Source organism: Oncorhynchus tshawytscha, linkage group LG09 (assembly GCF_018296145.1).
Source record: "Oncorhynchus tshawytscha isolate Ot180627B linkage group LG09, Otsh_v2.0, whole genome shotgun sequence".
Lineage (NCBI taxonomy): Eukaryota > Metazoa > Chordata > Actinopteri > Salmoniformes > Salmonidae > Oncorhynchus > Oncorhynchus tshawytscha.
In genome coordinates, this window is record NC_056437.1 from 25,481,293 (window position 1) to 25,496,146 (window position 14,854).

Consider the following 14,854-nt stretch of genomic DNA (forward strand, 5'->3'; position numbering starts at 1 on the left):
TACATGAAAAGACAAACACCACTCTAACAGCAGCAACGGGCATGCTTTAACAGGGTCTGACCAACACACTGCATTCAGGAGCTTCATTGGAAAACAATGTACTGAGAGTTGAGGAGTAGAACAGCCCACACTTGTCAGAATACCCAATCAACCTCCCGTTCATTCAGATCTACTGAGAGCAGGTGGATAAAGTCATGCACTTCTTTAGTGTATTGACACAAACTCATGATAAATAAAGGTCTATGCTGCCCTCTGGTGTTACCTAGTCAAACTGCACTGCTTATCATTAGGGTGCTTCATCAAACCTCTGCTGAACTCACCCATTTCTAAACTCTCTATAAGACAAAGATGTTGTAGTATTATAGGGGAGGGCAGCAAGTGTTAACATATTTCCACCAAGTGGCAGAGATTTTTTGGTCAATCTGATCTGGCAGATTGTAACCCAACAAATATGTATCTTTATTTTTTATTGTATTTATTTAACTAGGCAAGTCAGTTAAGAACAAATTCTTATTTAAAATGACCCCGGCCAAACCCGGACAACACTGGGCCAATTGTGAGCTGCCCTATGGAACTCCCAATAATGGCCTGTTGTGATACAGCCTGGAATCCAATTAAACAATTAACAGCCAAATAACACTTCAGAGACAGAGAGGAAGAGAAGGAGATCAAAACAGTAGAAGACACAAAAACACCCAGAAGGATGTTTGTTTGGGATCATTTCCAATTTCCTCTATGACTGACACTGCAGAGAAGGCAATGTTAGACCATGTGAATAAGCATTCCAACTGCTCACACATTCATTTCAATTAGTAGAGTGTAAACAATCCGTCTCGTTCTGGGCTGTCAGGCAAATAAACTCGGCAACAAAACAAAAAGTCCTCACTGTCAACTGCGTTTATTGTCAGCAAACTTAGCATGTGTAAATACTTGTATGAACATAAGATTCAACAAATGAGACAAACTGAACAAGTTCCACAGAAATGGAATAAGGTGTCCCTGAACAAAGGGGGGGTCAAAATCAAAATAAGTCAGTATCTGGTGTGGCCACCAGCTGCATTAAGTACTGCAGTGCATCTCCTCAAGGACTGAACCAGGTTGGCCAGTTCTTGCTGTGAGATGTTACCCCACTCTTCCACCAAGGCACCTGCACGGTCCAAGACATTTCTGGGGGAATGGCCCTAGCCCTCACCCTCCGATCCAACAAGTCCCAGACATGCTCAATGAGATTGAGATCCGGGCTCTTTGATGGCCATGGCAGAACATCCTGTCTTGCAGAAAATCACGCACAGAACGAGCGGTATGGCTGGTGGCATTGTCATGCTGGAGGGTCATGTCAGGATGAGCCTGCAGGTAGGGTACCACATGAGGGAGGAGGATGTCTTCCCTGTAACGCACAGCGTTGAGATTGCCTGCAATGGCAACAAGCTCAGTCCGATGATTCTGTGACCCACGCCCCAGACCATGATGGACCCTCAACCTCCAAATCGATCCTGCTCCAGAGTACAGGCCTCAGTGTAACGCTCATTCCTTCGACGATAAATGCTAATCCGACCATCACCTCTGATGAGACAAAACCGCGACTTGTCAGTGAAGAGCACTTGCAGACAGTCTGAGCACTGATGGAGGGATTGTGCTAGTGTAAGTCAGGCAGTTGTTGCCATCCTGATGTTAGGATGTACCGATCCTGTGCAGGTGTTGTTACACGTAGTCTGCCACTGCGAGGACTATCAGCTGTCCATCCTGTCTGCCTGTAGCGCTGTTTTAGGCATCTCACAGTACGGACATTGCAATTTATTGCCCTGGCCACATCTGCAGTCCTCATGCCTCCTTGCAGCATGCCTAAGGCACGTTCATGCAGACGAGCAGGGACCCTGGGCATCTTTCTTTTGGTGTTTTTCAGAGTCAGTAGACAGGCCTCTTTAGTGTCCTACGTTTTCATAACTGTGACTGACCTTAATTGCCTACAGTCTGTAAGCTCTTAAGTGTCTTAACGACCGTTCCACAGGTGCATGTTCATTAATTGTTTATGTTTCATTGAACAAGCATGGGAAACAGTGTTTAAACCCTTTACAATGAAGATCTGTGAAGTTATTTGGATTTTTATGAATTACCTTGAAAGACAGGGTCCTGAAAAAGGGGCATTACTTTTTTTGCTGAGTTTAGCAGTCAAACACAATGGGTTTGTCCTCTGCGGAGGCACAGCTGCTAACAGACACAGAGCTTTCCAATGACAAGGCATTTAGTCAGCTTAAGGCTGAAGTTGGGCTGGGACTTTTTGCTTCTTGAGTTGGAACACTTAAAACTCTTTAGTTGTCGCCCGACTGTCTCAAACTGACACCAACCATTTTGATACTTGTGTTGCGCATGGCTGATAGGTAAAGGAATGCAATGAACATCTCCCCTGCAGATGGTAAAACATGCAATTATTGAAAGTGCTCATAAACTTCACAACTGTCACATAAATGTTATCAATATTCTCAGCTTGAAAAGCTCCTTGAAACAAACAAAGGCCCTGGATAGATGGCAGCACCATGAATTCTGTTATTTCAGAATACACCCACTGTCTCTTTGCTTGGCTTTACTCTTTCAACTACACTATGAAAATGTATTATATTTTTGTTGAATACAGAAAACATGCATCTGCCATGTAAGTTTTTCATGGAATATAAATACAGAATGCAACTGCATTATTAGCCTCTGGACTGAACATCTGACATGGTCTCAGAGTAGGCTCCTTACCCTTGGTGGCTCCTGCAGCCCCTAGGTGGTAGATGGCCCCCAGGACTAGCCAGAAGGCCCTCTGCTCCTCCCCACTGATGCCCAGGACCTTCATGGCTGCCTGCAGCTTGGTGAACTGCTGGGAGGCCCGCTGCTTGTCTTCAGACTGGGCGAGCATGGGGGGGAGAAACGACAGGTGTTAATATGGACTGGATTTACTAGAATTGTACCTTTATTTTAACAGTCCCATTGGGAGCTCTGCATCTTACAATTACATATTTGATGCTGTATTTCCTCAAATAAAAAAACAGTACGAGTCTATTCACACAAAACCAAATAAAACTTTCCTGACACAAGGTCTTTCCCACAAGGTCCTTGGGGCCCTGGGTAGAGTTACCTTGGGTTGAGGTACGATTCCGAAAGCACTGTTTTCGGCAAAGTGGTTGAAGTGCAGCTTAGTCCTGGGTAGGCAATATGAGACAAGCTGTCATTCAGTCACAATGACAAGAGTATACGTGACAGAACTATGATAGTTTCTGACCTTCAAAACTCTTTAAAGTATATATATATAAGAGAGAGAGAAAGAGAGTGTGTGTGTGTGTGTGTGTGTGTGTTCGGCAAGGGTGAAGGTCCGCTCCACACAGAGGTCTGAGGAAGATGACAGCTTACTTGAGAGAGCTGTCAGCTCCAGCCATCATATAGTAGAAGACATTGAAAGTGGACTCTCCCTCTGGCCGCCTGGTCACTCTTAGCTTCTCCAGCAGCATGGTCTGAATGGAGGCCGAGGCCACCTGTCCAGCCTGGTCAACATCCAGGCACACGATGTGAGAGAAGCGACTGGCGTTTCCATTCATGGAGGTGGAGCTGTTCCCAAAGGCCTCCAGGATGGTGTAGACTGCCTGCCACTTCTCCGCTGGGAGACACACAGAAACAGGCCAAATAGGGAATAGCAGGCAAATAATGGACTTTCAAATGAAAAATGTAAATAAGTTGTTTTGTAACGTACTGCATGTTCATTCCACTCAAAACCTACCAGAGAAGGTCTTGCCAGTGCTGCCGGCGATGGTGACCAGGTACTGAACCAGGTGTTGACAGTTGGTGGTCTTGCCGCTGCCACTCTTTCCCAGTAGCACAATGGACTGGTCCTGACGGGTGGTCAACAGGTTCCTATAGGCTGACTGGGCCACGCCATAGATGTGAGGTGCTGTGTCCTCCCTCCTGCACCCCTTAAACATGTGCATCACCTAGAGAGAGAGGTGAGGGGAGTGTCATTCTCACCATATAAAACCTCTCCAATTCAACAAGTCCAGTCCCACGTGCTCTTTCTGGTGTACATACAGTGGGGAGAACAAGTATTTAATAACCTCCAAAATCGGCAGTGTTTCCTACTTTCCAAAGCATGTAAAGGTCTGTAATTTTTATCACATTGTATGATTTTTAAGTAATTAATTAGCATTGTATTGCATGACATAAGTAGTTGATACATCAGAAAAGCAGAACTTAATATTTGGTACATAAACCTTTGTTTGCAATTACAGAGATCATACGTTTCCTGTAGTCTTGACCAGGTTTGCACACACTGCAGCAGGGATTTTGGCCCACTCCTCCATACAGACCTTCTCCAGATCCTTCAGGTTTCGGGGCTGTCGCTGGGCAATACGGACTTTCAGCTCCCTCCAAAGATTTTCTATTGGGTTCAGGTCTGGAGACCTGCTAGGCCACTCCAGGACCTTGAGATGCTTCTTACAGAGCCACTCCTTAGTTGCCCTGGCTGTGTGTTCCGGGTTGTTGTCATGCTGGAAGACCCAGCCACGACCCATCTTCAATGCTCTTACTGAGGGAAGGAGGTTGTTGGCCAAGATCTCACGATACATGGCCCCATCCATCCTCCCCTCAATACGGTTCAGTCGTCCTGTCCCCTTTGCAGAAAAGCATCCCCGAAGAATGATGTTTCCACCTCCATGCTTCAGTTGGGATGGTGTTCTTGGGGTTGTACTTATCCTTCTTCTTCCTCCAAACACAGCGAGTGGAGTTTAGACCAAAAAGCTGTATTTTTGTCTCATCAGACCACATGACCTTCTCCCATTCCTCCTCTGGATCATCCAGATGGTCATTGGCAAACTTCAGATGGGCCTGGACATGCGCTGGCTTGAGCAGGGGGACCTTGTGTGCGCTGCAGGATTTTAATCCATGATGGCGTAGTGTGTTACTAATGGTTCTCTTTGAGACTGTGGTCCCAGCTCTCTTCAGGTCATTGACCAGATCCAGCCCAGAACTATACGGCAGATCCCTCACCTTCCTCATGATCATTGATGCCCCACGAGGTGAGATCTTGCATGGAGCCCCAGACCGAGGGTGATTGACCGTCATCTTGAACTTCTTCCATTTTCTAATAATTGCGCCAACAGTTGTTGCCTTCTCACCAAGCTGCTTGCCTATTGTCCTGTCGCCCATCCCAGCCTTATGCAGGTCTACAATTTTAGCCCTGATGTCCTTACACAGCTCTCTGGTCTTGGCCATTGTGGAGAGGTTGGAGTCTGTTTGATTGAGTGTGTGGACAGGTGTCTTTTATACAGGTAACGAGTTCAAGCAGGTGCAGTTAATACAGGTAATGAGTGGAGAACAGGAGGGCTTCTTAAAGAAAAACTAACAGGTCTGTGAGAGCCGGAATTCTTACTGGTTGGTAGGTGATCAAATACTTATGTCATGCAATAAAATGCTAATTAATTACTTAAAAATAAAACAATGTGATATTCTGGATTTTTGTTTTAGATTCTGTCTCTCACAGTTGAAGTGTACCTATGATAAAAAATTACAGACCTCTACATGCTTTGTAAGTAGGAAAAACTGCAAAATCAGCAGTGTATCAAATACAACAATACTTAATACTTAACTTAACTTTACTTAATACATCAAAAACAATACTTAATACTTCCAGCTTATACATACAATTCACAGACAGTATTTTTTACATTAGTTATCTTATTTTATTTGTTTTTATTCCTTTTGTGTCCCACCCTTCAGCTCCCATCTACAGTATTTCTTAAGACCATCAATTCGGATTTCTAATTTACATATTTTTCAACTGTGCTGTAATGTTGACAGTGTAAATTACAGATTAACATTTTTACTAAGAGTATTATAGTATTGACCGATTGACTACGGTGGTACCCTTCCTGCAGGTACCCTTCCTGCAGGTACCCTTCCTGCAGGTACCCAAGAAAGTTGTATAATAATTTAAAATGTAAAAACTCTGGTGTACTTGCTACTCTCCTAGAATATATCCTCTCCTCTATCCTGCTAGCCGCAGTCTCCACCCAGAACAGTACCTTCTCAGAGTACATGGAGGGAGCGCTGATGGGGTTGATGACCACCATGTTGGGTCCAGCTTGGGTGTGGATGAGGTTGCCCCCGTAGCGCTGGCGCAGGGAGTGCATCACACTGGACTCATTGAGGTACTGCAGTGAGGACAGGTCCTCCACGCGGTCAAACGATGGAGGGTTTGCCTACACATATGGGTTAGAGGACGGCTTTCAAAGAGGTGATATGCCACACTCTTCTCTTCAGATAATGACCCAATAAAAGTACTCGGATCCAATATGAGAACAATTCAAATTAGGTGCATTACAGGGGCCAATCACCATGTACATTTTGGTGAGTTTAGGTTTACCTTCTCCACATCATTCTCATCAACATCCAGCAACGAGCCGTCGCTCTCCAGTCTGATCTTGACTGTCCCCTCTGGCAGACTGCCTGGCTCAGTCTTCAACAGGGTCGCTGTGGTGACCAGTCAGAACAGATTCAGTATCATTATGATCTATAGCCACAGAGAAAATGTTTGTCTAGGCTGCATCATGTGTTATACTGAACACATTTACAAATTCAATACAATATGGCTTACTACTTCAGTCAGTATATCAAGAGCAAATTGAACATGCATAAATGTTGATCATATTGGGGTGAATGGTGGCATTAATCTCTACTAACCCAAGGAAAATCCATCCTTGTGAACCAGCCATACTTTCTCAGTCCCGTACCAGGCCTTCTCAGAAGCTATCTGCTCCTCAGTCTTCACCTGTGAGAGAGCAGGCCCAGACAGGGTTAGTACATTTCTAAAAGAAGAAAAGATAGAAGACAGGCGCAGAGGTGTACAGTGCATTTGGAAAGTACTCAGACCCCTTGACTTTTTCCACACTTTGTTATGTTACAGCCTTTTTCTAAAAATAGATTTAAAAAAATGTTTTAATCATCAATCTACACAAAATACCCCATAATGACAAAGCAAAAACAGGTTTCATTTTCTTGCAAATGTATAAAAATATACCTCATTTACATAAATATTCAGACCCTTTGCTAGGGAGACTCGAAATTGAGCTCAGGTGCATCCTGTTACCAGTGATCATCCTTGAGATGTTTCTACAACATGACTGGAGTCCACCTGTGGTAAATTCAGTTGATTTGACATGATTTGGAAAGGCACACACACACCTGTCAAATTAAAAAAGGTCCCATTGTTGACAGTGAATGTCAGAGCAAAAACCAAGCCATGAGGTCAAAGGAAATGTCCGTAGAGCTCAAAGACAGGATTGTGTCGAGGCACAGATCTGGGGAAGGGTAGCAAATCATTTCTGCAGCATCAAAAGGCCGCAAGAACAGTGGCCTCCGTCATACTTAAATGGAAGCAGTTTGGAACCACCAAGATTCTTCCCTCTGGAGCTCTCTGACATACAGATTCCCTCTGGAGGACAACCATCTCTGCAGCAATCCACCAATCAGGCCTTTATGGTAGAGTGGCCAGACAGAAACCACTCCTCAGTAAAAAAGGCACATGACAGCCTGCTTGGAGTTTGCCAAAAGGCACCTAAAGACTCTTTGACCATGAGAAACAAAATTCTCTGGTCTGATGAAACCAAGATAGAACTCTTTGGCCTGAAAGCTAAGCGTCACATCTGGAGGAAACCTGGCACCATCCCTACGGTGAAGCATGGTGGTGGCAGCATTATGCTGTGGGGATGTTTTTCAGCAACAGGGAGACAAGTCAGGATCGAGGGAAAGATAAATCAGAGCAAAGTACAGAGAGGTCCTTGGTGAAAACCTGCTCCAGAGCGCTCAGGACCTCAGACTAGGGCAACGGTTCACCTTCCAACATGACAATGACATTAGCCAAAACACAGGAGTGGCTTCGGGACAAGTCTCAATGTCCTTGAGTGGCCCAGCCAGAGCCCAGACTTGAACCCAATCGCACATCTCTGGAGACCTGAAAATAGCTGTGCAGCAACACTCCCCATCCAACCTGACAGGGCCTGAGAGGATCTGCAGAAAAGAATGGGAGAAACCCCCCAAACACAGGTGTGCCAAGCTTGTAGCATCATACCCAAGAAGACTCAAGGCTGAAATTGCTGCCAAAGATGCTTCAACAAAATGCTGAGTAAACAGTCAGAATACTTATTTAAATGTGATTTCAGTTTACACATTTGGAAAAAAACTATTTTAAACAAACTGTTTTGCTTTGTCCTTATGGGGTATCATGTGTAGATTGAGGAGTAAAACATGTTTTTTTAATAAATGTTATAATAAGTCTGTAAAGTAACAAAATGTATAAAAAGTGAAGGGGTCTGAATACTTCCCGAATGCACTGTATGTATACCCAGAGAGATGACTGAGATAGATGTATTAGCAACACCAGTAGAAAGGTCGACATCCTCAGCAACCAGACATCTTTGAACTGGAGGACAGGAACAAGTGGGAAATGGGCTCTGGTTTTGCATTGCAGTGTCATCCTCTCCATGAGGGAGGAGTTTTGTTCTTCCCCATGGAACACCTGGAACACTCCCCCCACACTCTTACCTCCCAAACCCCCACCTGGCCTCCAGAAAGTCCCTCATGGCCCACTAGTCTCTACTGTGTGTGTTTACCATCAGACGAGACGGCCTTCAGGGAAGGAGGTGAGGGACCTCGGAGTGTGGCGTCAGGAAAATAACCTCACACTCAACGTCGACAAAACAAAGGAGATGATTGTGGACTTCAGGAAACAGCAGAGGGAGCGCACCCCCCCTTATCCACATCGACGGAACAGTAGTGGAGAGGGTAGTAAGTTAAGTTCCTCTGCGTACACATCACGGACAAACCGAATTGGTCCACCCACACAGACAGAGTTGTGAAGAAGGCGCTTTAGCGCCTCTTCAACCTCAGGAGGCTGAAGAAATACCATCTACTGCATCTTGCCTATGCCATTCTGTACCATCACTCATTCATATATCTTTATGTACATATTCCTTATCCCTTTACACGTGTGTGTATAAGGTAGTAGTTGTGGAATTGTTAGGTTAGATTCCTCGTTGGTTATTACTGCATTGTCGGAACTATAAGCACAAGCATTTCGCTACACTCGCATTAATATCTGACAAATACAACTTGATATCACCCCCTGCCACCAAAGTACTGAGAGCCCGCTCTCACAGAAAGGATAGGGAGTCACGAATAAAGCCTGCTACATAACCGAACATCATTACACAGCACAACACATTACTGTACTGGCTGCATATCAGCACTTCACCACAAATATTTATGAAGAATGTGAAAGAGATAATATGAACAAACTAAACACACATCATATGACAATTAATCGGTGGATTAACTCGTGCAATTTGAGTTACTAGGTTTTCCTCTAACAGGATCTGAAAATCATGCCACATCACTAGACAAGCACACACTCTCACTAGACAAGCGCACACTCTCACTAGACAAGCGCACACTCTCACTAGACAAGCACACACTCTCACTAGACAAGCACACACTCACACTAGACAAGCATACACACACACTAGACAAGCATACACACTCACTAGACAAGCATACACACTCACTAGACAAGCATACACACTCACTAGACAACATACACACTCACTAGACAAGCATACACACTCACTAGACAAGCATACACACTCACTAGACAAGCATACACACTCACTAGACAAGCATACACACTCACTAGACAAGCATACACACTCACTAGACAAGCATACACACTCACTAGACAAGCATACACACTCACTAGACAAGCATACACACTCACTAGACAAGCATACACACTCACTAGACAAGCACACACTCACTAGACAAGCACACACTCACTAGACAAGCACACACACTCACTAGACAAGCACACACTCACTGTAAACCTACTAGACATGGTCAAATTAACAAGTCATGTATTTCATGAGTTTCTCAATATTCTACCAGTTCATCACAGATACAAAATCCCTGCTGAGGATGTAGGCTGTGATTCACACACACACACAACACGTCCAGGACAGAACTGAGGGAGATACATGGGTATTGCAGTCAGGCATAGCAGTGGGCAGACCTTGGGTTGAGAGGCAGCCGTGTGGGCCACCTGCAGGAGGGCCACATGGTCCTGATCCACCCATGTCTGGAGGAGGGCAGGAAGAGGTCAATCCAGAGGTCAACTTCGGACCATACTGCATGTTCAAACACATGCCAACAGCCAAGTAACAAGTATCTTTTGTGAATTTGGGTGGAAGGTTGGATAACACATGAAGAAACTGACACCCACATGTTGGCTGTGAAAAACAAAATAAATCACTGTGGTCAACTGAAAGAAAGCGTTAATCCTTCTAGCTTTACCAGTCTAAATGATTATGTCCAGCCAAGGCCGTCTCTGTGGGAGAGGGTAGGTCATTACTGGGACTTCCTGCACTGCTTCACGGACAGAGGGAAAGAATTCAGTCCACAGCAACATGATGAGGGAACAAGTATGGGGTGCATGCAGAACCCCTAGGGGGTGAGACAGGGGTAGGGGACGGAGAGGTCAGTTAAAAGAGCAGGCGTACACTCCAGCACGAAACACGAGCACACACTTCAGCCAAGCCTTGTGTGAGAGCAGTGATAGGGGACGGACAGTACCTGAGAGGCCGCCACCGGATACGCAGACAGCAGCAAGCGGAGACGAAACACAGACACAGAAAAGAAGAGATGAGACTGCGGAGATATTAAAACTGTGTTTTTAGAGTGGATGTGAGAGCTGGGATCAACAGGTACAGTCTCAATCCAACATTAAAGAAAACAGACTTCAACCTCAGGGGAAATGAAAACCCATTCGTCAGAAAGTGAATGCCAAAAGGACAGAATACATACATGTCAGAACATAGATATTCCTGTGGATCAGGTAAATGAGGACCCACACAGGAGCCTTATTCATACGAGACCTTATCCATAGGACTAAGGAGAGCTCCTAAGCCGTGATAAGAGGCCATATGACAGATTGATGTAGGCTACATACACTAAACTGAAAAGACATAACACCGATGCTGCTAGTCAGGGTTCCAATTGCAACACCACAGGGTACCTCCATAATTCAAACCCTGCTGCTCGTGGGCAACACCAGTTTGGGGCCACATCAGACAGTGCACCTGTCCCCATGCTGATGCACAACAGGGTGGCACAGACCCATGGCAAGGTAAGACTGGGTAATAGCACAGCAGATCAGGCAGACATACAGGCTGAAAGAGAGGATGTTCCAGTAGAGCCAGCTCCGGTGAGGTTCTTCCTCAGACGCCTGTGGTTCTCCTCTGTAGGGACCAGCTCTAGAACCTACAGTAGGTCACATCACCAACACAGGTGAGAACGGGTTAATAAGTGTTCAGTGCACACATCAGAACCGCATGCTCCATTGACTGTAATACTCTATGAGGCAGACATTTGAAGGCAAGCACTCTGTACCTCTGGTTTCTCTACAGCCAATGAGCGAGAGGTAGGAACGAACCCTGGAAGGGGGGCAAAAGGGTCGGATAGGGAGGCAGGGATGAAACCTGGGGGCCGGGCAATAGGATCTTGTTTTGGGGCAGGAATGAAGCCTGGAGGGCCGAGGGGGTTGGCTTTGGCTGTGGGTATGAACCCTGTTGGAGGGATGAGGGGGTTTGATTTGGGGGGAGCTGGGATGAGAGGAACAGCAGGAGTGGACATGGAGGTGGGCATCCTCTGCTTTTTCCTCTGGAGGCTCCTGGCTCTTTACTTCCTTCTCCTCTGTCCTCCTTACGGTCCTGGGTGAGGGTGAGAGGCCGGTGCTCCTTGGTCCTCCCTCAGCCCATCAGGATGGCCAGGCCCATGGAGATGTTATCCTTCTTGTCTGAGGGGCGAAGTCTTGGGTACAGATGTGAATATAGGGGCAGCTTCAGCTGGCTCTGTGCTGGAGGCTTGAGGCTGCTCATCCACCCCAGGAACGACCCTGCTAACCACTCCCCTAACAACCCTAACCACCTTCCTGGTGGGACCCTGGTCCTCTGTGCTCTCCTGCCTGGAGGTGGTGGTGGCTGGTGGGTCAGGGCTTCCCATTGCACTCCTGGTTGTTTCGTTGGTTGATGATGTCAGCAACTGTGGGTCACCACTTGCTTCGGTTTCAGCTTCCTCACCATTAGACTGAACACACATATAGTAAAAAGAGGAGCCAATCGCAGAGATACTGTGTATCAGACCCAAACCTTTAGCGTTTCTGTTCATAAAAGCACCATCTATTGTTCACTGGCCAAAGCCCATGTTATTTGTAGAGTGGCCATACGGTAGTTATATTACACAAGCAGCTGTCTACTCTTCAGGAAAGACAGCTGTGACAAACATCCAACAGCAGACGAACTATGTCTAGCCCAGTATTTCACATCGCACTTGCCTACTTTTAAATCTTGAAAATGGCTACACAGAGATTACACAGAGATTAGCTCTAATAATACCTTAATGACTGGAAGAAATCCTCTCACAGATTGTCAACATCAGATTAAGTGTGGTTAACATTGGCTTATACAGGTCCACTCTTTCAAAGACCTCTCAGACGGAATATGTGAATGAATGGTCAGTGTTCACCCAGTATTAATCTTCCTCTAGTGTTTACTGTGACTGCATCAAGGCCAGCAGGTGACACGTCCACTGGCAATATGATGTTCTATTGTATACCCAACTAAAGGCTTAGGAGATGCCAGTCTTCTATGCTTCATCTCTCAAAAACACCCTGTAAACCCTGAGAGTCAATTACACGGGTGAGGAGAGTGCCACTTGGTTGAGGGAAGAAAAATCGGTGACCTCTAACAACCTAGAAGTAGGTCCCTTGAAGCTTTGACAAGATGCTACCATCGAAAAGCACACAGCGACGTTACGCTTACATCGGAGGCTGGCTTGGTTTCAACTTCAACCTGCCAGAGAGGCTGATCAAACCCAGAACTGAAGCTTTGTCTACATGCAAGAACATCACGCATCTCTACCACTAACATGCTTCCTCTATCTACAGACAAAATAATCTCTCTTCAGCCTAAAGCTCAACAGACAGCAATATTAGCAAATTATTAGAAAGACTGTCAGCAATGTGCAGCAATGTGCAGGAATCTACTGAAGGCAAACAAAGGTAAGACAAGACTTCCCTTTTGCCGCCAGAATGAAAAGCACAAACTGTAAGCCACGGTAACGGCCTAGAGGTCATGGGCTGAGCAGGGAGAGAGTTGGTGACGGATAGGAGGGAGAAAGAGAGGGAGGTAGATGGAGAGATGGACAGAAAGTCTGAAAGTAGGAGATGATATGAGGAAGGACTGACGACAATGAGTGAATGCTTAGGGTTGGACGGTAGGTAGGGAGACGAGGACTGGTGTCTTTGCACTAGCTACTACCAACAGGGCAGTAGGAATATGCAGGCTGAGGCAGCACTGAGGACAGAAGACATAAGGAACAGGATGGAATGGATACATATGGTACAGGGTAGTGATGGGCATTCCAGCTCCCAAACGGCTCTTTCAATTTTTTTTGTTTTTGTATTTTTTCAAGTCAAACAGTTTGCGAGAGAGTATAATTTAATGAATTGTTTTAACACCAATCATAGTCAAACTATCTTAACCACAATATATTTAAAAATGCATTGGTTTGTTATGACAAAGAATGCTATTAAACATTTGCATTTAAAATATAAAAATTTTATGTATATAAACAAAGTGCATATAAATCTTACGATTCAAAATGAATACAATCTGAACAGAATAATAGAATATTGCACCATATCAAACAAAAATAAATAATTTGCAAAACTGCAGCATCCAACTTAAAACATTAAATTGGTCCCTCTTTTCTCTCAGCACACAGCAATGCTGACCATATTTAGCTTTTATGAGAAATTTGCATTCAGAAATGCAAGCTGCCTCACTTGAGGGGCTGACGCGGTTTCTTCACTCAGTAATTATTTGTCCCGTTTTCGAGAAGACCCTCAGAGGGAACAGATGTGGCCATTATGCAGAGTCTCCATGTCATGACTTTAGTAAGCCGTGGGTAGACAGAGGCCTTGTTCTTCCACCAGCGCAGAGGATCTGGAGGGGCTCCTCCAAATAGAGACGGACCTCCATTATGGCATCTGCTGAGGGATTCCTTCATGCTGCATCCCCAGTTGCTCTCTCGTCAAACAGCAACCAAACAGACGTTTGTGGCTCTACTGCTGGTGCTTCTGCTCCATCTGATCCCTCTTCTTCCTGCTGCCCTGGTGCCTGAGCCAGCTGACTGCTGGGGCTGTCCCTCCCTTCTGCGGAGGTTATTCTTTGAAGAGCCTCATCAATCGCTCTGGCATCACTGAAGGCTGACTTCTTAAACCTGGGTGCAGCGGTTTCTGATAGCACGTGATTATATTCCATTCTGTGGATCTTTCTGTTCATTGATGAACATAGGGTGTCCATCAACTCTGTCACATGTCCTGTGGTTACATTTGCTTCTCTCTGGCGTCTGGCTGTGATTCGATGCAGGCCCTTACACAGGAGTATCATTTGTGAGGCTGTCACATAGCTGGAAAGAGAGAACAGTAACTTATTAGTTCAGGATCATGTTTTGTCTACTGATACTACATTCTCATCTTCTGCTCATATACATATATACTTCTGGATTAAATAATGATGTAGTAATAACTGCTTGCTCTACCTCTCTCCACTGATCTCCACAGTGACCTGCTCAAAGGCTTCCAGGACTCTGCACACCTAATCCACCACCTCCCATTCCTCTTGGGTCAGAGCATCAGCAGGTGCATTGACAATGGCAGGGTAGAGATGATGGCATCCTTCGACTCAAGAAACCGCTTCAGCATATAAAAATGTTGAAT

General features: G+C 45.4%; 1 protein-coding gene across 2 annotated transcripts in view; it reads right to left on the reverse strand.

Annotated features, from left to right (window-relative positions):
- LOC112257626 (unconventional myosin-XVIIIa) overlaps nt 1-14,854 on the reverse strand; it is a 102,908-nt gene that overhangs the window by 62,721 nt on the left and 25,333 nt on the right. For both annotated transcript variants that reach the window (XM_024431341.2, XM_024431340.2), the window contains exons 3-9: nt 6,709-6,796; nt 6,392-6,498; nt 6,051-6,227; nt 3,755-3,965; nt 3,391-3,634; nt 3,119-3,182; nt 2,743-2,887 (exon numbers count right to left, since the gene is read on the reverse strand). In XM_024431341.2, the coding sequence (XP_024287109.1) occupies nt 2,743-2,887; nt 3,119-3,182; nt 3,391-3,634; nt 3,755-3,965; nt 6,051-6,227; nt 6,392-6,498; nt 6,709-6,796 (1,036 nt within the window). The remainder of the gene's footprint in view (nt 1-2,742; nt 2,888-3,118; nt 3,183-3,390; nt 3,635-3,754; nt 3,966-6,050; nt 6,228-6,391; nt 6,499-6,708; nt 6,797-14,854) is intronic.